At 36.2% G+C, this 26,110-nt stretch overlaps 1 protein-coding gene across 1 annotated transcript in view; it reads right to left on the minus strand.

Annotated features, from left to right (window-relative positions):
- LOC127947375 (neuron navigator 2) overlaps positions 1-11,202 on the minus strand; it is a 48,577-nt gene extending 37,375 nt beyond the window's left edge. The window contains exons 1-4 of the mRNA XM_052544462.1: positions 10,196-11,202; positions 9,985-10,094; positions 8,001-8,112; positions 5,194-5,544 (exon numbers count right to left, since the gene is read on the minus strand). Of these exons, the coding sequence (XP_052400422.1) occupies positions 5,194-5,544; positions 8,001-8,112; positions 9,985-10,094; positions 10,196-11,112 (1,490 nt within the window). The 5' untranslated portion in view covers positions 11,113-11,202. The remainder of the gene's footprint in view (positions 1-5,193; positions 5,545-8,000; positions 8,113-9,984; positions 10,095-10,195) is intronic.
- Positions 11,203-26,110: the final 14,908 nt, after the last annotated feature.

Below are 26,110 nucleotides of genomic sequence, written 5' to 3' on the forward strand. Positions count from 1 at the left end.
CAAAATTTACATTTTAACAAATAAACAGTCTATGTCACAAATAAATATACGAATATATGAAGAAAAAAATAAATAAATATATACACACACACACACACACACACAACACACACAAAAAAATGAATTAATTAAATAAATAAATAAAACAAAAATGATGCCCAAACGATTATGTTTGATAGGAGTTCCAAATGAAACCTGCATAGAATAACTTGAACAATTTGCAAACTACAAGCTAGTTTAAATTATCCTCAATACAAAAAACGTTACATTTTAAGCCAAAGCAGCTATAAAATATAAGTGCCTCTTTATATTTAACACCAATAATACCTTAACCAGCAAAGTCCAAATATTCCCTCACCTCACCAAATGTCACAAGCCAGGACTGTGACTATTAAGAAAGTCTGTCTGGTTCCACATGACTGTGTCTGTTGACTGTTAAGGTGTGTTTATGTATTTGTGATCTTACTGTAAGTACCTATCCATGTTCTTATTATCCCTAAGGACACATTGTATTGAGAAGTGAGGAGAGAGAGAAAATAAGAGCGATTATGGGTTGGACTGCAGGCAGAAGTGGACAGGTGAGCTGGTGAGACAGTGTCTTAACCTGAGGCGTAGGTTGATGGGTGTTTACTCTGTTGAGCCGTTTAAGCGGATGTTCTAAACAGGTTCTCAAGGACAGACATTTGCCCTTTGGCAACAAGCAATATGAACCAAACACTTAAAACTAGAGCAGGGGGAGAGCAGTGCTTATAACAGGCTGATCATATTCCAGACGAGCATGATGTTTCGGGTTAACATGATTTTTACCATATAACAGAGACATGTCTTGCACAACAGAACTACAAAGCAATAATACTTAATAACTATTTTTTGCAATGTTATAATAATAATAAGTAATAATAAGTAATAATAATAATAATAATAATAATAATATTTACATAAAATAAAAACAATAAAACAATGTTTAATTGAAAGTAAATCAAATGTCCTCGTAAAAATAATATAGATTTTGACCATACATTTTAAGGTAGTCTCTAAACTATTTCAATATTTATTATTAGATTTAACAGCAAAATTACAGGTTTTGTCCTGTTAAACTAAATGTTTATATGAGTAAAATAAGAATAGAAATCTAAGTTAGCAACCTATTGCATATACTAGCATATATATACATATTACTAGCATTTTGGCTGTTTATTAGTACTTAAAAAGCACATATGTATGTCCTTTTCTGCATAACCATATTACCTAACCTTAACAACTACCTTACTAACTTTTAATATTCAGGAAATTAAGAGTTTTCAGAAAAAAACGACATAATTCATTGTTAGTTAATAGTGAAAATTGGTCCCCAAACTAACCATATAAACATTACTTAAGTACTGAAACAATACTGAAGCATATTGGACCATTGACACAGTTGTTCTGTGACACACACACACACACACACACACACACACACACACACACACACACACACACACACACACACACACACACACACACATATATATACTTTTTTAAACAGAAATTGTTTTTCATCCTGTTTAATCTAATATAATCTAATAAATGTTTACATACAGTACTTTTACACTTTTTTTTAATATAACATCCCTAATGATTTTCCCAGTATCAGCTTTGTTGGTAATAATGGGAGTGGGTTTGATTTGGCTATTAAGTTTGCAGATGGTCATGACACAGATATTCTGAAGGCCTCTTATCAGACGCGCATCCTTTAGCTTTATCTCTCATTTTCTGCTGTGAAGCAATCAGGTGACAGCGTTTCATCATCTGGGCGGCTGACTAACCTGCTGGGCAGGTGGGAAATTTCCAAACAGCATATGCTACACTAATGATTGAAGTAACTGAGTTCAGGTAATTAAACAGTACATCAATCATCAGGTGTGATTCAGAGCAGAAACATCAGTAGTAAATATGAATTTCACAATTCTGTGGTTGCTTAATCATAATTTGCAAAACTTCTTTCAAAATTTTAGCAACTTGTAGAGCAACAATTGATCTATTTTGTTTATTGTAAATCTGTAATAAAACTGTAAATGTGTTCAGTAGATTTATGTGACCATTTAACATTTATTAAATTTAAGCATATGTCCTCTGTAACCTTTGGCAACTGTCTTGCCTTGGTACATGAATTTGGTAAATAAATGATCCAGTGGTATGCATTAAAGCACCACCATCTGATAGCATCACTCAACTATAGTACCAGCATTGTACTTTTTGTAGAGGTTATCTATGATTTTGAATTGTGTCTGCATTTTAATGTTATGACTGGACAGTATTTCCTATTCTTTAGTTCCCTGACAGATGGGTTACTAGGAACAACGAGTTTTGTTTAACATTGGTTACTAAGCAACAAACCTCGTTAAGATTAGTTCAACCAGTTAAACACTCGGACCCAAGGAGGTTATTCGTTTGCCCTGACCTGGTCATTCAACATCTTGTTGAAGAAATCACTCCAGTTTTAAAGAACAAAAATAGTTGTTTTTATAATTTTTCATCAAAATGTATCTATATTTCTATACTCTCTGTTAACATTACCAAGGGTAAATAGGCAAGGAAAAAATAAAATAAAATAAAATAAATGGTTCTTGTCCTACATGTGTTTTTAAAATAGTTTTAAATTGTTTTTAAATATAAAAAAATAAAAAGATTTTTATTAAGAAATAACACATACATTTCAATCAAATATCATTAGAAATTGTTTCTGATCCCATACGTTTTCGTACAAATTAAGGTAAAAGTTTTTACATAAAATAAAATAAAATAAAAATATAATATAATATAAACAGTTTATATTTACTCAGTTAAAAGTCATTAAAAACAATTCAAATAAAATAAACACACTTTAATCAAATCTCACTGGATAAAATAAGTATCTGTCCTACATATTTTCTCACAAAATATCCTGTATCATTCAGTTAAATGGGAACAAAGTATTACAAAATCTGATAAAATAAAATAAAAAGACAAAACAAAACCGATACCCGATGGACTAAAACAATACCTACTTAATCTCCACCAAAACATTGTTAAATGTTTTTCCTGTTGTCTTTATCCGATTAATCTAACACGTAACTAAGATGGCACTAAGATAAGCTGGTAAAAAGACACTAATCCAAACCAAGGCATCGGGTTTTAGAAACAGAATTCGCTGTAGTACTCAAGTACCCAATGTTGACTGCGTTTCAAAATCCATCCATATATGGTCTCAGCAATTGGGCTTAAAAGCTTTCCAACTATGATCAAATGTCTCTCTAAGATTTTCTTGTGGTGACAGAATCACTCTGCTGGAATTCAGCAGTGAGCAGAAGGAATATGAGAATCCAATAAAAGGTGTCTGTCTGATTCCTGTTTGAACAGGACTAGGGAAAGATCCTGCACGAGCCTGTGTGTTCATTGCTACATGTGCTGTGTTTGTGAATTTAGTCGCATTTCCAAATTTGGATGTGACCTCATATCTCTTCCACAGGGTCAAAAGGTCGCAGATTTTTTCCATGAAAGTGAGCTAAATGCGTGTCTGTGAGGTAAATTCAAGTACTCTCTCTCTCTCTTCGTGCCACAAATATTCATATATTCGCCCCATCTCAGGATTCAACCATTTGAATCCTGAATATTTCCCATGACCTTTGACTCCTGTCTTCTTACCACGGGCTACATGTTGTGTTTCCATGTCCTGCTGACAGACAGCGAAAAGAAAAGCTGATAACAGACATATGAACAAAATAACTGCTAACTTGAAAAAGTATTATTGTACAGTAGTGAGTCCCTACACATTTTAGCTCCTTAAAGCTGCATATAGAAGCAGAGGAACTTGAGTTTTGGACATTACATGATTACATGCTAAAAAGCTGTGGCTAGCAGCTCATGGGAGCCGTACTGTGCTACACATACACTAACTTTGCATCTTCTGATAAATAGTGCTAAATGGACATTATAAATTGTTACACACCTAAGTTACACATCTTACACAACTACCATCAACAGTTGGCTCCATTAAAAAAGCTTAAAATATATTAGTAAAAAGGACTAGCAAAAGAGCGCCATCCAGAGGCAGACACAGAGATGCATTCTTAACTGCAAACTTATATACAGTAAATACACACACACACATACATTCTCTCTCTCTCTCTCTCTCTCTCTCTCTCTCTCTCTCTCTCTCTCTCTCTCTCTCTGTCTCTCTATTTTTCGCTATGTATATATGATTTTTTTGCCATATGTTATTCTCTTATTCAGTGGTTAACTACAACTTAAACTATTACAAAATAGTTTTTGTTAACTGAAATGAAGCTTAAAATAAAACGTAAAGACTGTATGAAAAACTTAAACGAAATTTAGAAGTGCTGCCTTGTCAACAAACTACAATGCAATAATAAGTACTGGAAAAGTACTAAAAGAAAAATAATACTGAATATAAAAAAAATATTTAAAATATATCTAAAAAAAAACTGAATTTAAATGTCAAAAGCACATAACAAAATTATTAAAACGTAAACTAAATGTAAAATAAGACTGGAAAATAAAAATATGAAAATATTAACAAATACTTTGTAAAAGGTGGCATAAAAAAGGGGTCATATGATGCATTTTCATGTTTTAATTTTTCTTCAGTGTTTTATGTAGCTGTTGGTGCATGTATAGTCTCCCACAAATTGATTTTTTCTATCTAAAAGAGAAGGGTGACCAAAACCTGCCGAAAGCACCCTGATCTAATTCTCCCTCACATATCTACATCCCTATGTGGAAATATTTGTATAATGCTGTTCAAATGTATGTGCAGAGAAAGAAGACGTGGCTTCTGATATCACAGTAGTGTCATTGCCACTATGTTGTGAAGACACTGTATCTTTGTGAAAGCAAAAGCACTTTCTTTGGCCTCCCGAATGTAGACGCAATTAGAAATATGTGTTAGAGTTTGTGCAGCACATTTTACAGAGGACAGTTTGCTGTGCACAAACTCTTTTTTAAAAAAATGGCTCAATTTTAACTTTTTAACTTTAACTTTGGAAGGCTCTATTCTCCGTCTACGCCTCCTTCTTCCTGTGACTACGAACTGTGTTACATCGTCATATGTAGAATTTTAAACCTAAAGGTTATTTTATGATAGCAGATAACAGTAATGGGGTAATCAAACTATAATGCAATCAATCTGTGCTCTTGTGTTTATTTACTTACCCATTGGTGACCGTATCCATCTTCATGCTCTTGCCCAGGACGTCTCCATCACTCATGTACCCCGCTCTTTCCACGGCGACCTCCTCCAGCTCCTCCACCTTCTCAGAGAGTTCAAGGTCGCAGAGGACACCACTGTGCGTGCAGGTCTGATCCCTGTGTGTGTGCTGCCCACAGCCACTGCCATGCTGTGAAACTGTGTTTCCTGAAGAGGGGGCATCACCAGCTTGTAGGCGAGGACTGGATGAGCCCAGCCGCCATGGTAATGCAGAGGCAGGGCGGGAAGTGAGGGCAAGCAAAGCCCTCCTATTGATTTCAGTAGTTACAGTGCTGTCAAAGGTCGTCTCGAGGGTGCTGGCAAACGAGAGTCAGACAGAAAAGACATGAGAATGTAATGCATAAAAGTAAACTGTTTGTTGTATATCAAATAGTTCTATGGACCATTTTTAGAGTTAATCCCTATTCTCTTTCATTCAATGGAAATTAATTTTCAGATACACAAAGCTTTGAAACACATTTCCTCTTATAAAAGTTGGCCCTGAATGAAGAAAGGATTGTAACAAAACTGAAAACCACCAAGTTACAAATACATTTTTGATGGTATCAAAACCCACAACATTGATCAGACCAAAAACAATAAATGATAGAACAAATATTAAATATATGTTATTTATTGCTTTAGTTTGCATTTTGAACACTTGTTAGAGCCAGTATTTATTGCTTAGCCACTATGCTTAAATTAATTAACAAAACAATATATAGTTGCACGTCATATGAGAGGTTTACGAGATGAAACAGACTGTTACAGAAAGTCTTTTATATGCAGTTGGCTTTTTGAAATCTTTTCTATAGTTTCAGTTTTCATTTTAATTTCAGTCATTTTGTCATTTTTTTTCTCCTAATGCTTTGATGTACTTTATATTTCAGTTTTAGCAATGTAAAGCAAGCAAAAAGTAAAAGCATCACTGAGGTTCTGTCAAAATTCTGCATCCTGTCAGGACAGGGTTTCATTGGAATATTAAAGCAAGCTTTTTATCCAGTATTAGTGGGCAGTAGGAGGCCCCCAGCCGATTTCACGGCCAGCTTTTGTACCTCGGAAGGCCGAGACACGCATCAAACTGATCACACCAAACACAAAAACCCGGCACACCCCAAATCAGTTCCTAATGCCAATCAAACGGTATTCCTCAAAGCCATTTAGAGTTTTACAGTTCGCAAACTCCCAGAGATAAAAGAGTTCACACACCCGGAAACAATGGGGTGCTTTCTGAACTGTGCTGTGATCTCTGTGCCCAGTCATAATTAATGTCATGCTGTACTTCAACCCTACTGAACTGAGTCTGATCATGAAGTAGAAAAAGTGCAGTAAGAAGCAGCTACCACTAGTGGGACTCCTTTGGGTTGATTATGCGCGGCAACCTCCCGCTAACTCTAGGAATTGATAAAAAATGCAATTAATCGATTGGCCGCTTGAGGCTGGTTGCAAAAAGGAGTCACTCCCATAGACTGCCCATGTTAAAAATGCCCAACATACAACAGGAAAAAACATGTTTATAACCTGGTGCAAAAAAAGATTTTTTGACCTTCATGACAACTGTGAGGTGGGTGATTTTTTTTTTACATAACTCATACGTTTAAATTATATTAAGATTTAAATTCTGTATAATTAAGGGCGTGGCCACTTGAGTGAAGGGTGGATTGCTGCTGCTGACATTGCCGTTGCGCTAGATGGGTGTGGCTTCAGCAACTAGCTCCCGCCTTTTTGCCCATTTTCGATTGTCCGGGAGAGTCGCGTTTTTTGCATTTTCGGGCTTATTTAAATTAAATAAAAATTAAATAAAAATATGGTTGCTTATTAGGTAAACCTTTTTTCTTTACATTATGGTCGTTGTTTTTTCCAGTATATTGTTGACACAGTCTGCTCGCAGCTAATAGCCAATCAGTGCGATAGTAAAAGTGCTGTACCGTAATTCATCATCGCACCTCCTCCTCCCTCTCAATGAAGTAAAATTGCATTTAACATGCACACAATGTGAGATTGTAATCCAAGCAATGATGGTTAATAGATGTAAATAGACAAACAAGCCACCAACAGAGATGTAGATAGACAGCAAACATGGGAGAAGGTGAATGGTGCAGGGGAAGATAAGGGACCTAATTCAATTTGTCAAATATTTTTATAATGCATTAATCATTAAATCAATAAATAAACAGTAGTAATTCTAATAGTAGATACATATGGTTTGAGTTTATTTTATTACAAATAAGTGGCTATATTAAAGTGCCCCCCTTAGTGCCCTTGTCTTATTCTCCTTTTTCACATGCTCCCACATGCTTTGTTTGATGATTTTTGTAATATAACTTCTGTTTGAGTGGTTTCAGTTTACTATGTCGCAGGCTTATTAATTGATAATATTGATGATAATAAATAATATAAAAATACTGGGCTTGTTTTAGAAGTTGAGAGTGAGAGATGGCAATACTGAACCCAGGTTTCCATTAAAAAAGCAAAAAATGTAAGTTGCAAGTATGGCAAATTTCTGAGTGATTTAAAAGCAGAAATATGAAGCTTGTAATTTCATAAAAACACTTCTGTTAAAACATTTATAGTCTCCTTTCATTTCCACTGTAGCTGCTTCACTGAAAACCTTTTTTTATTTTTTAGGAAGGGACAAATGTATTATTTATTTATTTATTTGGAAATCAATACTTGTACTAAAACCAGAATATTCCATTAAGATATGTTTGAGCACTTTGACCACTTCCGAACACACAAATAACCAAAAATAAAATCATCACGCGGTTCTTACCTGTGACTGAAATACGTCATCCCCCGCAGACTGGACATGGTTTCTTCCAGGTTTTGCCTCAGATCAGCAATGTTTTTCACAGTACATAACCTCTTGGTTTCTGAGACCCCACCTGAGGAAACCAGACATCACCATCACCAAAGTCTGCAAACAGCTGCTACCGTAACTCTAAGGCATGTCCGAACACACATACTCACACACCTAAAATGCTTCGAAAACGCAGCCAAAACCCTGAGAATCCTGGGATGATGTAAATGAAGCAATTCCAAACTCTGTATTAGCATCACAGCTCTAACTCTGCCCCTTTTGCTCTGAAGTTAAATCTCCTAGCTTTCCGTGAAAGAGCTTTTTGTTTTCTTGCGCCAATGTTAACGTACGAAACGTTAGCCAACGGCTGCTTGAAAATAAACACAGTGTATGCCATAGGTGAGCGGGGATTTGGCCACTCGGATTAACGGCTGTTTACTGATCATGAGGGGTCCACAAGGGGCTCAGGAGGTACAGAGGAGACTCACACACACACTTACACATGATGCAAAATGTGTAAAAGAACGAGTGCCATGTATAAAGTACATTCCTGTAAGCTGTAAAAACCACAAACAACCTCTTTCAGAACTGCTTACTGAGGTCAGTGCTAAATCTCGGGATCACTAGGTGCTACTTGAGTAAAAACAGGTTTGTTTCCTAACTCTTTAAAACAGATAGAGTCGTCCAACCCACACACATCTACTTACTTTCATGCTTCTCAAACATATCCAACATGGTTTGAAGGATCTCCTCATTAACACAAGCAATTCCATCCCACACACAAGATCGTTGACTCAGATGTAGCTGATATATCCAGCTAAATGTGTTAACCTCCCCTTCATTCAGACCCCTTGTTTGAGTGTGTTCAGGAGGTCCTCCAGATCTGTCTAAACCCCAGAAGCCGTCCTTTCTCTTGAAACTGGAGCAGTTGTCTGAGGTATCTTCATGAGAACCATCTCTTGTTTCTCCTGTTCTGGGAGGAGATGCCAACTGACAATGACTTCCTGTTCGGTCCATTGAGAAGACTGTTTCCAGTGGTGCAGATCTTTGTCTTGTTTGCAGACAGCGAGTTCACAGAGCTACTAAAGTCCTGAGGTTTTGTTTTTTTTATGGTGGCAACGTGTCCCTGACTCTCCTACGCTCCTATTAAGATGGATAAATGGCTTGTCTGACACATTTGGAGTCGTTTTCCCAGAGAATGTGCCGACTGATTTGTGGAAGAAGCTCTTGTGACTTCAGTCCTGCCTTTTCCTTTCCTCCATGGACAAGAGAGGGGAAATTAGAATACCGCTCTGATGTCTACACCAGCCCAGAGAACTTCCCCTGTAGAGAAGAGTTTTTCTCTCTACACACAGTTCTGACAGACTGAGAAAGGACACACACACACACACAAACATAGGTGCGCTAGTGGGCCTCCTTGACATCCATAGCCTTTTACATCCAGATGAGTGCTGTTTTGTTTTCTTGTTCAGCCTCAGACTGGCCTGACATTGGCCTCAGAGTGTTCACTTATTCATAAATAATCAGTGTTGTTTTATACAAAAAGTCACAGTAAATGACCTTGTCCAAACTGGGCATTAGAGTTAGAGAGTAACAACCTAAAAGTAGCAACACTTGCCCAGTAGAAAATGTTTAGTACAATAAGATTAAGACTGTTTTGACAAGCAATATTTCCAACATATAGCATTGTAACATGGTAAAACATCACTATTTTTACCTCACATGGTTTCCCGACTGTCCCGAGTCTTTCAGATTTATTTTAGTGAACTGTTAAATAATTCGCTACAAATTTCTAGATTTATTCATTATGAATCACTGAACAGATTTGCTATAAATGACCCATTATGAAGCACTGAAATGATATATATATATATATATATATATATATATATATATATATATATATATATATATATATATATATAGTAATGTTGTCCATGGGTATGCTCATGTTTACCTGTCAGGTCCTCCAGAGAAGTATGGATGGATTTGCTGCACAGGCCTGTTCGTTCTCTTCTTTCCTCCAATCTTGCCAAAAGCCCAGTCTTGTCAATTTCTGTTTGAGACCTACTTTACAGAGAGAGGCAGGACAACCTGCTAGTTCAGCGCCAAATATAATCTGATGGAGTATCTAGGATAATGCATTCAAGTTATCATAAATCTGTCACCTGTACATGAATGGAGCGACAGTAGCCGTGTTGGGATGGTGGTATTGTTGTTGGAGCTGTGGAAGTTGGACACTGACTGTATTACTGACAGTTGAGTGGGTCTGAGCACCAAGAGTTAGATCTTGGCAACTTTTCCCTTCTGAAAATGCGAAGCTAGATGTAGAGCTGTAATTTCTGCTGTCTTTCTGCCCTTTATGCACAGACAGCCCTCCCATCTTTCCATTCCAAAGCCGTTCTCTTTCCGGACCACAAGGGGGTGATGCTACAATCTTATTTACAGTTGAACACTTTCCTCCCTGGCTTGGTTTAGGAATCCCACTCATGGCTGATTTGGCACTGTCTTTCTTGGCTTTGTTTCCTTTAGGAACACACTTCTTAGTGTTGGGTGCAGCATGTCCATCAGTTTTGGTATCTCCTTTATGATGTTCAGGTCCTGTAACAGGAAGATTTTTGAGCTTCTCTTTCTCTTTAGGCTTTGATTTAGATATTTTGGGTGCCAAAGCCCTTCCAAGCGTCGAATGTGCAATGCCCTGAAGCGCTAACTTGGGACTTGAGCCACCAGAACTGCTGGGAGTGACAGGCCTTTGGTTTCCCGGGAGGGCTTCAGGGTGTATGGGGCAAATCTGGCCTTCTCCTGGTTCAACAACATCGAGATCTTCCGTACTGACATGTTTGGAAGTTCTGGAACCCGTTTTGCTGTTGAATAGCTTGAGCTTTTCCAGCATGGACTTCTGGGCGATCACCTTAGGAGGAACCTCAAGAGAATCCGGGGGTGGTTGTTTAACTGTGACCATGGAGGATGTAGCAGTGTGTTTAGCGCTAAGCGACTTGCTTCTCCAGGGTTTAGAGGGGGTAGCGGTGGAGCTGGTGCAGCTGGCTGGAGGAATGGACGAGCTGATTGGTCCATGATCAAACATTATGGATGATGGTGTGTTTTTCTCTGTAAATTCAAAATGATATATAGCATTTTAGAAGGTCATCAAACACTCCCGTGCTTGTGCAAAAGAGACAAAAAAAAAATCCTAATTTTCAAATCCTTATTGTCAATTACCAAAGGATCTCTAATCTCCATTTCTTTCACTCTCTGAGGCTTCTGAAAGTGTAGTTAATCTAAATAAATAGTATTTTTATTTAATGACAGAATTGTTACAACAATATTTTAAAGTTTTGGAAAAATATTTATAATATTATATAAATATAATATAATTTAAAATTAATTGGTAAACTGTATATTAAAAAGATATATAAATGTAAATGTGTATATATATATATATATATATATATATATATATATACACACACACACACACACACACACACACACACACACACACATTATACATATGCATATTTTGTTTAGTTTGTAAAAAATAATTAAAATGTTTTTTTAATTGCTTTGGGTCACTTTTTGGACATCTAACGGTAACAGGCAACTGGGTACTGGGAACTGGCTAAGTATAGAGGTCAAACTCTGGCACTGAGAAAGTGGGTCAAATCTTTCAAACACTAGCAAGTGAGGTCAAGCTGTTGCACATCAACTTTAGCTAGTGTGATGCCTGTGGGAGTTTGAAAATATGAGAGCATATACAGGACGAAGTGCTAAAAAAAGTATGTATGAACTATGAACAGGAATATTTAAAGTATGTGATGAGATGTATTCATATTTATTTTCTAGATAAAACCCTGCCGTTTAAAAAAGGAGACTGACTGTGAAGCATTTTTTTTATCTTCATCATCATCCATCATCATCATCATCATCATACCAGCTGAGAGTCCATAGAAACCACACACAGACATGTACATCATGCATGTGCAAACAGGAAAAAAGTACTTTCTATGGTTTTATGAATATGGTTTGAATACAAAAATCCCCATATTCTGGGTCACTCAACTGTGTGACATGTTAGAAGGGTAACCACCCTAAATAACGCAATGCTGAAGTGAACCCAGCCTGCCATAATGAAACAACAGTGGGCCAAAAATGTGTCAGCAACACAGCATGCAATCACAGAATCATAAAACTGTGAACGTTATGAGCAGTTACCCAACTCAGAGACTGAACAGATCGAGGGGGTGGATGGTTTAGATCACTCATTCTGAGCAAGAAAAATGTTCAAATGAAAATGCTGAAAAATATGGGTCAAAATCTTGTTGAAACGTGTCCAATAACAGTTTAAAAATTTGTATTTGTATGGTTTTTCTAAGCATTTACATATTTAAAAACACCAGTTTTATTTTCTAAAAAATTTAACATAGTTTTTAAGTAATATATTTACATAAAAAAATACCAGTTTTATTTTCTGAAATAAATAGTAATAATACAAAAATAATTTACTTAATTATAAATATAAATGGTATTTTCTGATATGTGTGTGTGTGTGTGTGTGTGTGTAAGCCTTCGATTTCCATGGGTGTTGTGTGTAGTGGTTAAAAATCTGGGTGTAAGGTTACAGGTTTAAATCCCTCAAAGAGCAAGAGCTATTAAGCAAGGTGATTTTTCTTGTAATAAATATACACACTTAATAACAGTTTTTGCCAAACAACTGCTCACATGCTCTTACATAAACCACATGGATCATTTCAGACTGTGTAAAGGAACGTGATTAACTCACCTCTTTCATGAGCGCAGGCAGCGATAGATGGCTTTAATCGGTCACATTGGTCGAAGCTTTGGCTGCGTCTGTTGGTGTTTGAGGTTCGAGCTTTACTCTCTCCACCCGCCCTCACAGAGGGACTCAGAAGCCTGACAAAGAGCTTACTTAGAATAAACTCATCCTTTTTCTTTAAACAACAACTATATATGATGCAAAAACACAAGACTGGAAAGACATTTATATAAATAACCCTCATTTAACTTTTTTGTGAAGTCCACATCCGATCAGATGAAAGAGAACAAAATGACTATTGAAGGGATTCACATGCTTTTTAGGACCTGGTGACACACGATTGGATTGTGTGGAATCACAAGATCACCAGTAGATGGTGCTGTTGTGTAATAATATACTGGGAGGACAAGAAGAGGTTAATAAGATGTGGTGTGATCCAGAAACATGGAAAGCTGACCTAAAGTTCCTTTTTCTGAGCTACTGAGAGTCTGACCGCTTTTTTCTGGTTGGAGCCTTTCGATGGATGACTTCAAGATCAAGACAAAACAAAAGAGAAAGAAAAAGGGATGGACAGAAAAGAAGTGTTAATTGTAAAGAAGAAATAGCCAGTGTTGTCACAGTGTAGTTAACTAAAACTAAAACTATTTAAAAAATAATAATAATAATAATAAAGATGATAAATTATCAAATTAAAATAAAAACTGTTGCCCTGGCAATCAACTGAAGTAAAAAATGTTAAAATGTAAATATTAAAATGATTTAAACTGAATCTGAAAAATAAAATATTAATAAATATTGAAAAAAAAAATCTAAATATGAATAAATATTGTAATAGCTTATACAAAAGAATACTAAAATAACACTGTAAATAACATAACTGGTAAGTTAGAAATGGAAATGAAATGTTACATAGAAATGTTGAAAATGTAAAAATAAAATACAAAAAATAGTTTAAGGGAATCTGACAGTATAACAAATTGAATGCAATATTTAAACAATTTCCCAATAAAAAAAGTCTTAAAGTCAGAATTGTAATGATTACAAAATGTAACATGTTGGCCTCTTTAAGTAATATTTAAGTCTAATGCAACAAGAAGAGCATTTTCTAATGGCATTGCATTCTTTCTTAAAATAAAATAAAATACATTTTTCTCCATCAAAATAATTTTAAGTTTAAAAGTGAATTATAGAGCTGCTATGGAGTCTATGTCTGAGAATAAGCTATCCAGTATATGAGCTGGAGAATAATACCTGGACTGCAGGTCTGTCTGTGGTTTCCGTGCACATGTGGAGGAGGTGTAGTGTTGGTGGATGGGAGAAGGACAGGAAGAGCTACGGGGAGGAGTGTGAGGAGGCAGCGCAGGACTGGTGCATCGCTTGGGCTGCTTGTTCTGGAGCAACTGAACATTGCTGGAGGCCTGTTTCAAAGTCTGCTGCTGCTTCTGTCGGAAGCGTGACAGAGTGAAGAACAAGCCTAAAATAGCCTTTAGATTGCCATTACGGATCTCTGTGGTTTGGAAGAAAAATAATCTTGCTGTCATCTTGTTTCAAATGTTAATGGGCACTGGTTTAGTTCAGAGTCCACTGACCTTCGGCACAAAGTCCCTTTATGTTCACCCCTTTAGCAGCCAGGAAGCCCAGACAGGCATCAATGTTCTCAATCTGTTTAATAGAAAAACACTGACATACATAAAGAGCTTTTGCTGTCTGAAATCAAGCCTAATAACCTGTTTTGAAATTGCTCCTTGGAAAATGTGACCCCAACCACGGCTGGTTTGCACACTACACTCAGGTGTCCAGAGAATATAACCCAACAGATGGTGCTCAAAAGGGTAGATTTGTGGTTTACGACCCTGTTGGTCCGTCCTGCAGTGCTCCTGTGACATAACATTGTATATCCTGAGCACTGGTGAGATGACAGACTATAGCACGCTGGTTAACACCAGGGTTTTAAGGTCAACAAGACCTGCCATTGTCCTCACTGAGGTAGTTTCTTAAAGGGACAGTTCACTCAGAAAATGAAAACACTGTCATCATTTGCAAACCCTCATTTTAAGTCAAGTATATATTTGATATAAATTTAAGATTTTCAGCAAACAGGAACTTAACCCTGTAAAGCCTGTTTTTTGTTGAGTATCATACTTGATATAAGCTTTTATTACTCATAAGTATGATGTAGGACAATATACAGAGCTCATAGAATGAGAAAAAACACCTACAATTTATTCAGAAGCTCAAACTGAGCAAAAATATGCAAATTGGTGCAGATGTTGTTATTTAAATGGCCAAATGTAATAAGAAACTGTTTAGTTCTTGCATAAAGTGCACATAAATATCAATTGTCACTCTATATCTCTCAGTAATGCCTTAATAGATGATTTTTAAATGCTTAATTTTCTGCATTGATTAATGAAGATCTCACACCATAAAGCAACCTGAAGGGTGACAGTATTGGAATTATACTAAAAGGCCTTTTACTTGCTAAAAAATACAAACTGTCAATAAGATGACAGAAAGAATTAATGTAGTAGCTTTTCAGTAAATTTTTGGTGTTTGACAGTCTGGGGTTTGTTTCTTTTCCCAACAGACATTGCAATAAATCAATTTTGAGTCTTACCATTTGAGCATGACTCTCTGGGAATCTGTTGATATTGGCAATCTTCTCATTTGCTGAATGGAAAGACATATATAAAAAAAGAATGGCATTGAATTAAAGTAACACCATTTTATTACTGTTTTTCAGTTTTATGAAAACATCATCGGCTGGCTTTTGTAAGTACAACAGAAATCCTCCTCTGGAAAAAAGTTTATTTTATTTGGGCTTAATAAAATGTTCACAGCTCAGTTTGTAGCCTCATAAACCATCGACAAATCGCCCCTTTTCAGAAACAGATCTTATAAATCAGCTTCAAAACACATTCAAAATAATAAAGGTGGGGAGTTTTCTTGATATTTATGTGTGTCCATTTATTTCCCAGTCCTCCTTCTCATTATGGTTAGAATTACCGGTGTGGTGAGGCAAAATTGTAGGTTTGATGTATTAATTTTTTTTTTTTTCGTAAGGAAGAAGGGGGATTTGTTGAATTATGGAAAATCATTTTTGATATCTTTAATCTTACCTACAACTTGAATGATTTCTGCCAGCAGAACGCCGTCTGCAACATCCCGTTGGAGGTCTTTAATCAGGCGCTTGTGTCCGGACTTGGCTAGGTAGTGGTTGGCCCAATCTGTATAAATCTATTCATTCAAAGAAAAACAGAAAGAGACCAGCACTTAACATCTAACTCTGGGTTCAGATTTTACATGGATGAAAGACAGATGCCACACTGTGGTCCATAAGCTACCGTTTAAATATTAGAGGTAGTCAAAAAGGCTGTGTTAGGCTGCATGTGGGAATAATAATCTGGAATAATAAAAACATAGGGGAAGAGCTATGCATAACCAGGTTCAATGCTAACATGAACAAGCATTACGTGGTTAAAGTAACAACATTAATACAAACATAGCATGTTTAACACACCTGACCACATTAGTGTTTATATCCATCATATTCTGTTTGGGTTCTCAAAGACCCCACAGTCATTTTTATAACTTGAAAAGCATCCTGATCAAGTATCATGTTGATCATTTATATCTTAATACTACAGTATCAGGATAATACTCGTTCTTCATCTGTTCTTATAAGAACTGTTCAGAAACTAACAAACAAATCATAGCAAACAAATAAACACATAAATAAATAACCACCTGGTAGTGTTTTGTGTCAATAGACTAAAAAAGTTACATATTTTAGTAGCATTTATAAACTATTATAGTATTTATTTATATTTGTAGTAACTAATTAGTTTTAATATATTTGTTTGTAATTTTTTATGTGCTTTTGTAAAATTATTTTAGATAACTTTATTTGTATTTTAACTCACTTATTTTTTTATTACATTTACAATTTTTTAAAAAAGGTTTTCAACTAATATTTACATTTTTTTTAGCTTTATTTCAAGTACTGAAACCAGTTCTTAATAGTTTTAGTTAAAAGTAACAGTACTTCAAAAAAAAGTACCATGGTATTACCATGGTTTTGTTACACATTTACCATGTTAATGGCAGTTGAAGTATCACAGACTTGGAGTTCCATGTAAATACTAAATTACAGTATGATTACAGTAATTAGTACTCAATCAAAGTACTATGGTAAACTCACACCAAATCACTAAACCAAACTATAATACTACCAACGCACTTTATGTAAAACAGAGCAAACCTGCCACACTGCATTTCTCAAGTTCTCTTTAAATATCAAGATCAGTTCAATAAAAACAGGCAAATAAATTGGTACAGGACAATTTAGAGAGCAAAACTGGTGCAATAGACTTTCCATTACTCGCTTCTTTGGTCATTTCCATCGTTTCCAAACACAAAAAGCAGATATTTAACAAACTAGTAACTGCAACTGTCACAATGTTTTACAAAACAGTCAACCGTGTCTGAAACGGCAACCTAATCCTTACACCAGCACTGTCCCAAAACACATTCAATGCCATTTTCTTTAAAGTGAAGCATTTTCCAGCTTCCTGGTCAGAGCAAAGAGAGACAGAGGTGCAGTGTAAGGGCATAGGAGTATATTAGTAGCGGTGTTTGCTGAAGGGTGCCCACTCTTGGCCTCTGGGATTGGTGTGTGTGGTGTCCATATGGCCATATGCCCACCTGCAGCGCAGCTCACCGCTGCTAATGGAGCACTGTAGTAAAACCTCCATGACCATGTCTATGTGTGCGTGTGCGCTGTAATTACAGGCCAACCGGCTGAGCTTTTCATTCTACCCTGCCACATGAAGAACTTGGCTCTTCGCTTCCTTCAAGGCTCTACTGAACGTATGAAGCTGTATAAACACGTGTACAAACATACACACACACACACACACACACACACACAGGCATGAGCTTATACACCGCTGCCGCGGACCAAAGGAAGAACATTGCATTTTTACTGAAGATTTGCTCTGACCAGGTCAGCAGGATCTATTCTTATAAAGCATGATATTTTGAACATGTAAATATATAAACTTTTAGCTGGGAGCTCTACAAACAGTAGACACAATAGTGTGTAATGTGGCCAAAGAGAAATAGTTTCTAAAACATGAATACAACTGACACGCATATTGTGCAGATCAAGTCACGGTGGAATATGGGCACAATGCATAAACAAGCTTTAGACGGCAAAGTTTACTAAGAGAATTAAGTCAGATTGTGACCTTTATCGGTGCAGTTGTGAGATATAAAGTTGCAATTATGAGAAAAAAGCCATTGTTTAGAGATACAGTCAATTGTGAGAAACAAAGTCAAAATTGTGAAATATAAAGTCGCAAGTATGAGAAACAAGATCACAAGATTTTAATTAAGCAAGATGTCAAAAGTATCAGAAACAGAGTCGCAATTGCAGGATATAGTCACATTGCAATATATAAAGTTGCAGTTACGAGAAACAAAGTCACATGGCAAGCCACAAAGTTGCAAGTAGAAGAAAAAGTTGCAATTGCAACATGAACTGGGTTAATTTATGAGATTTAGTTACTCATACTAGGTACGTTTCAGAGACATGAAGTAACAATTACAAATAATAAAGTCATGTTGCAAGATATAGTCCAGGATTCAAAGACAGGGCTTAAACTAAAACAGGATTAGTCTTAAAAAAAAACCTTACTGGTAAGCAAATTATGACAAAACAAGGGCACTCACATATCTTAAGAACAATCAGTTCATGGTTTTTCAGATGAAACAACTCAGACTTACATTTTAGTCTGGGACTAAGTTTAAGCAATATCTGTGGAACCGGGATATAAAGTTGCAAGTACAAGAAAAAGTCGCAATTGTGAGATATAAAGTCGCAGTTATGAGAAACAAAGTCGTAATTGGGAGATATAGTCACATTGCAAGATATAAAGCTGCAATTATGAGAAACAAGGTTGTAATTCTGAGATGTAAAGCCATTCTGATATATATAAAAAATGTAATTATGAGGAAAAAAAAACTGTAGTGTAGACTCCAGTAGATTTTATTTTTAAAGTGGTCAATCTATGGTACAGTGAAGATAAAAATGAGCAATCTCAATTAATTACTTTTTTATTATTATATTTATTACACTTAGTATAAACGAAGTATTCCACTGTTTGTGTGCAATTAAACTATCAAAGGAAGATCATCTAACAGAACAAGAATCAGTACAACCACAAAGCCACATACACATTAAACATCAGCGTTCCAACCTGAGGGTCTTGAGATGTTTCTTTGGTGGTCTGGTACTTTTTCTGTAAAGTCGCACTGCCTTGACTCTGCTGCCTGTAGATGGGAGACTTCAGTGGCATGAGGCTGGGCTGCACTGGCTTCAGAAATACATTCTGGTGGGTCGCAAGACTTGCAACCCTGGCTGGGATGGGTAGAGCAGTGCCATGCACAGGTTTGGGCAATCCCGGCTTCATCTGGGAGGCAACTAGAATAGCAGGCATCTTCTTATCCTTTTACATCCAACCACGCAGATGCTGGCACCAAGTCGTCTGGTTTCAACCAAAGGTTTGGAGCAACCGCACACTCTGACTTAACAGCTGGAGCAATGCGATGGGAAGTGTGTCCACAAACTCAAATTCATACAGCACTGGGAAGCTTGACGGCACACAGAGGTCTTTCTAAACCTTCTAATAATATGATTTTCCCATGACAATTGGCCAAATCCTTCCCCGTCATCAACATCTACTGTGTTTTTCAGCTATTACTCCATGTACGGCTTGAGATCTGGACTCCGCCCTCCACCTGCTCCTAGTTCCACAGCAGCGAACAGTCTCCCAATATAGTCCAGCACAGCCGCTGCTGAGAAGCCAACACACTGTGGCAGGCAGAAATCACAGATAAGTGGAAAGGCAGGATGCAATTGGTTGTCAGAGCAAAGAGCACCTACAGTTTGTACATGGAAGTGTAACCAGCCTCCAGATGCAGTGGCAGCAAGGCATGACGCTCAAGCTTGAGAAGGATTAACAAGCCATTAGCAAGACAGCAGATGTGTCTTATGGGAAAATTCTACGTTAATATCCCTGGGTGACAGCCTAATCAGACATAATATCACCCTTCATGCCAATGCACTAGAGTAATTGACATTTATCAAGCAAAGAAGAAAACTCTTGCATTAGTTCACAGGTAAAACTTTTTTATGTCACAGACCACAAAATTTGGTGATTAAAAATGGAATGGCAGCTCTGTATTTTAATAAAAAAATAAAATAATTGTGATTACTGTCTTAATTTCCAAAGCAGAATATAATTGAATTGTATGAAGAGAAAGAAAAATAATTATATATATGTAGAAAGTTATATTTTATAATTATATTTGATAAGTTATTTCTAATTCTTAAATAAAAATATAAAAAGTTTACAAATATAAATAACTACAATAACTAATCACAAAATACACAAACACACAACAAATAAAAATTATATATAATTTTTTAATAATAATTAGAAGTATTTGAAGATATTACAATGTACGTTTTATGATAAATCACAAATATATAATTAAAATATGTTATTGCATATTAACATAAGAAGTAAAAATTTATAAAATAATTATTCCAATAATAACAAGAATTATTTGGGTTTATATACTGCATTTAATTTTATTCTGAACATTTTGTGATGCCAGTTTTAAAATCCCCTCTCATTCTAATTTTGTTCTAAGTAAAGCCAAAATGTTGCTATTTAATAATCTGGCTGTACAATCATCACTAACTTCAAATGGAATTAATTGAAGCAAAATGCTAATGATTGTTTGGTCTTGTTGTCATCTCAACAAAGCAATTCATCCACTGCCAAAAACATCTATTAAGCATTATTAAAATCAGTAAAAGAACAAAACTTCCCCAAACTCTAAGTATTTTACTTGCTGTTCAACTGATGTATGCGGTTCTACCATTATTGAAATGTTAAATCTCACTCGACCCTGTTTTTCGGAAGTCGCTGAATTCCAATGGCTGGCCGCGTTTCTATCAGCATGCTGAGAGAGGGAGTGTTTGGTTATTCACACAGCCCGAGCCGAGGCTTTGGGAGGATGAAATTCTGTTGGAGCAGCAGTTTTGAGTATCTGTGACTGAACCCAATAATCCCAGTGTGGATGAGGGAAACTCTGAAGCCTGGCACTGATGCACTTTCCTCTGAGAACCAATCCACTGACTCCAAAACTATGTTGAATGTGCAAAAATGGAGATGATGCCAGTCCATGTTAACTACTACCAATCAGATACCTCTTACTAATTTTTTTCTTATAAACAGAGGAACAAAAAACGATATCTCAAGTCCACCTCAACAGGTGATTTCTGCGCCACTAATGTCACCAGACACTGCACTTGTCTTCAGTTGGTTGAACAGATATTGTTGGCGTCTTGGACTATTTTAGGTCAATAAAAACAGTACTGAGAATAAAGTAGAGGACATTGTAATAAACCTACCGCAGGAATGGTGGGTGCTAGGTGCAGGTTGCTAGGTTGAGGCTTCAGTAAACACACATGTGCAACCACAACACACAGCATGGGATCAATTTTACCGGCCCATGTTGTTTAACTGGATTCAATCATTGAAACCACAAGAATACTCCTTGAAGGCATACTGCTTTTGGACGCCAACATCCATAGCAGAAGATGTCCAAAAGTACATGCCCAGTCTATTTCACTATACATTTCACTTTTAAAGATGGCCTTAAAGCTCTTTAGACATGGAAAATGACCACTTTTCCCATTTATATAATAATTATAGATCTGGGGCTGAAAGGTTGCGAGTTCAAATCCCCTTTTTAATCTTTACTTGTAAAATGAATGGAAGAATGAATGAGAATGTAAATCGGATTGACCGAACAAATGAAATTAAAATACATTTCCATTCCTTTAAAAGCTACAAACTGAAAGAAAAATAGAAATCAAGGAGAAATTGAGTCGTTTCCATAAGTATCTGCACAATCAGGACTTTTACACGAGGGAAATCTGCTTTATTTATCACTCCACTATTGACAATATAAGATGGAACCTTTACTGTCCAGAAACTTTTGCTGAAATTTTACTAATTTGACTGCATCTTTAGAAAAAAAATTCAAAATGAAGTATCATAATCAAAAGCTTCTGGACAGCTAAGATGCACCATGCCATGTGTGCAGGATGTGAAACAGACACTCAACTTCAGCAAAGCTCTGCAGTCACAGGAGATCAACATCTCGGACCATCAGCTGACCGAAACATAATAACGTTCAAATCTAAAACCAGGTACTTTGAGGTGCATGTTCATGCACACACTCTGGTTCCCATTCCTGATAGCTGTACAGATAAAAAATATGAATCCTGCATATGGACAGTGGCAAGCTTCTGCTAAACAGGATGCAGACCCACAGATAGCAATTCACTATCAGCACAACGCCTCATTGATGCCAAAAGAAAAGCTCTGTACTACTTTTTTAAACCAACTAAGTGACGTGAGATCTGGAAAAATTCAACAACACTGTAATTAAAATTGCCAGGTTTATATATATTTATATATACATTTTGCCATGGTTGCCAATTTGTAGGGGAAATAAGAGTAATAATAATTTAGCAAGGCATACAATTGTTATGAACTCACATGACAATTATGCACCATAATAATATGTTATTTAAGAAATTCATAAAATTAACATACAATACCATTCAAAAGATTTTTTTATTATTATTATTAATACTGTACCTTTATTCAGCAAGGACACATTAAATTTATCAAAAGTGTCAGTTTACATTGTTATATTTCAGATAAACACTGTTCTTTTGAATTTTCTATTCATAAGAGTATTTGCCGGAAAAAGTATCACAGTTTCCATAAAAATATTAAGCATCACAATTGTTTTCAACACTGGTAATAGTAAAAAGTGTTATGCAGCCATGACAGGAGCAAATTACATTTCAAATATATTAAAACAGAAAAGAGCTATTTTAAATTGTAATATCTTATAATATTCCTGTTTTACTGGATTTTGAGGAAATGTAGCCTTGGTGAGCACAAGATAATAGACTTCTTTCAAAAACTTTTTAACAGTAATGTATCTGAAAGTGTTCTTTAGATCTTATTCCTTGGAAAAAAATGTATTCTTTGGGAAGAAAAAAATGATAATTTAATTAAATAATAAATAATGAATAAAGATTAGATATTTTAAAGATAGCTGGTAAGATAGTAAGGATCAAAAGCTATCACACCTTTCCCATCCATAAACTAAGTAAATAAAAACAAGATGAACTTTAAAGACCTGCCCAATATACAGTAGTGATCACCAACAAAATAGGATTTTATAAAGTGTGACCTAGTAAACTCAGGGTCATGAGTTTTTTAAGCAATACATTCCCTTTAAAGATCTATTTCAAATGACAAAATGATGGTGAGAATAAAAGATCACTTTTACTTTGGGCTCTCAGCAAGAGCCTCATTTTGTAACACACATTTCATCAAAACAGTTTGAATGGAGACTGTAAAAGAGAACAGAGTCTCAGCTGTAACAAGGTGTTTCTACACATTCTGAATGGCCTTCTTTTCTAGGCTAGGAGGTCAAAGGCGTAGTACAGAGAGAACTGAGAGAGGAGGTATAAATAGAAAGAGATAGAGAAGAGAATCACAGTGGTGTGTGAGACACAGTTGGCCTGGAGGAAGGAAACGTGTGAAACGGGAACCCACACGGAACAATGCTGCCACCAAAGAGATAAGACAAGAGGCCTGTGAAGGACCAGAGATTGTGAGAACTGCAATGCAGCTATAGACCTGCAACAATGCTGAAAGCTTAAAGCTTCTTGGAAACTTCTAGAAATTAATATGCCTCTTAAAACCTCTCCAAATTGTCTCAGTTTGGGGGTTTGAATAGGTTTGAATTAGAGGAAAGGAAGAACACATGTTAAATCAATTGGCGACAGTGCCAGATAGAAATAAAAACAAACCATCCGAATAATGTCACTTTTTGGGGCTGTTCAATTGCAGACTCCTTCGCTGCCAAATCCTCATGGCTTTGATATTTTGTTAAACACGCACCCGCTTGTAGACTCCGCAGACCAACTTAATGCTAATTACAGGAAACACACAAAAACCCCAAAACACATCAACCTATGTGTGATGTCACTCATGCCTGAAACTTCTTAGCTCATGGCAAAATAAACCAGAATATAGTAGCCTACATGTAACCACTGGGACAAATGAAGTCAGGAACTACATTAGAAAGTACATTTACAACCTTTTTGTGAAGCAGTGGTGAGATTAGTGCATAATTGTGGCAATGATTCCAGAATATTCAGCAAGAGTATTTCTTTTTTAAATCACAAACTATCTATAATGCCAGAGCATTGCCATACCCATGTGGTTAAGGGGGTTGTTTGCACACTGCAAGGGTGTTCGGTGTATGTATGTGTATGTAGAGTATGTATGAATGTATGTATACATTTTATATTTCCACACTTCAAAATATTTCAGTTTAAATTTCAAGTAAGTCATATATATTTGATAGATAGATAGACAGATAGATAGATAGATAGATAGATAGATAGATAGATAGATAGATAGATAGATAGATAGATAGCATCAGTTCTGCCACCTACTGTTAGATTGACGCCATTACAGCATAGTAAAGTAACATGCACAGTGTGCTAATTGATTGAAAAAGTGTTCAGATACGATATGAAACCACACTCAGTATATCACTTTTTCAAGGTTTAGATATGGACTGCAAACACTTTGCTTCACAGGAAATCCAAGGGTGTATATATAAAATTCTGAATGAAAACAGGTAACTAACTATTTCAAATCGTATGCAGTATGCAGTGAACAGGCTCAAATTAAAGACACTTATGTAAGTGGAAAATTTACTCAGTGTGAAATTATTCAAATTAATTCTATCTGGGGGTCTTTGAGAAATTGGTTCAGCAGCCCCTTGCTCGGATTGTTAGGAATTTCTGAGACTTCATCTATTATTTAGAGAAGCAAAGCCATGTACAGGGGGTGGTTTGCCCTTTGAAAACGTACCACTGCGGTGCGGTGGTCTTCACCCCCAGTCCCAGCCACTTATTTATTCAAAAGACACATTCTCGTTTTTTCCACAAGGAAAAATGGAGGACGAATGGATGAAAGGTGGTTAAAATTGGTAAAAAATTGGATGGTTAAAAACGCGCTGCAAATCTTCACAACACATGCATATAACGAAACGCAAATCATCACAATACATGCATATTGTGAGATTTTGCAGCGCGTTTCGCTATATGCATGTGTTGTGATGATTTGCAGCGTGTTACGTTATATGCATGTGTTGTGATGATTTGCAGCGCGTTACGTTATATGCATTTGTGATGATTTGCAGCGCGTTACGTTATATGCATGTGTTGTGATGATTTGCAGCGCGTTACGTTATATGCATGTGTTGTGATGATTTGCAGCGCGTTACGTTATATGCATGTGTTGTGATGATTTGCAGCGCGTTACGTTATATGCATGTGTTGTGATGATTTGCAGCACGTTTCGTTATATGCATGTGTTGTGATGATTTGCAGCGCGTTACGTTATATGCATTTGTGATGATTTGCAGCGCGTTACGTTATATGAATGTGTTGTGATGATTTGCAGAGCGTTTCGTTATATGCATGTATTGTGATGATTTGCAGCGCGTTTCGTTATATGCATGTGTTGTGATGATTTGCAGCGCATTACGTTATATGCATGTATTGTGATGATTTGCAGCACGTTTCGTTATATGCATGTGTTGTGATGATTTGCAGCACGTTTCGTTATATGCATGTGTTGTGATGATTTGCAGTGCGTTTCGCTATATACATGTGTTGTGATGATTTGCAGCGCGGTTCGTTATATGCATATGTTGTGAGGATTTGCAGCACTTGTGTTGTCAAACTGAAGATGTGTTTTTTCAATTTGCATGTGTTTTCTTAAATTGCAGCGCGTTGAGCTATCTCGGCCACCGGGAGTCTATGAGTCATCTCCCATCACATCACTGGGTCCATTTACTCTGCACGGTGCCGCTGAGCTTCCAGCTGAAAGGAAGGAAAAAAAGAAAGAACGGGGAAAAAATACAGGGGAACGGTATCTGCTAAGAAAGACTTGGAATTTCCTTATCATAAAATGTTTACGACTCTTAAATTCCAATGGATTCCACACAGACATAACATGTCTCTCATAAAAATGATAATGGAAAAAAAATGTTTTATGTGAAGGTGCAATGATGCACTGATATGTAAAGCATAGTATGTATCTAATTCAGCTCTTTTAAAATTCCA

Source organism: Carassius gibelio, chromosome A25, assembly GCF_023724105.1.
Source record: "Carassius gibelio isolate Cgi1373 ecotype wild population from Czech Republic chromosome A25, carGib1.2-hapl.c, whole genome shotgun sequence".
Lineage (NCBI taxonomy): Eukaryota > Metazoa > Chordata > Actinopteri > Cypriniformes > Cyprinidae > Carassius > Carassius gibelio.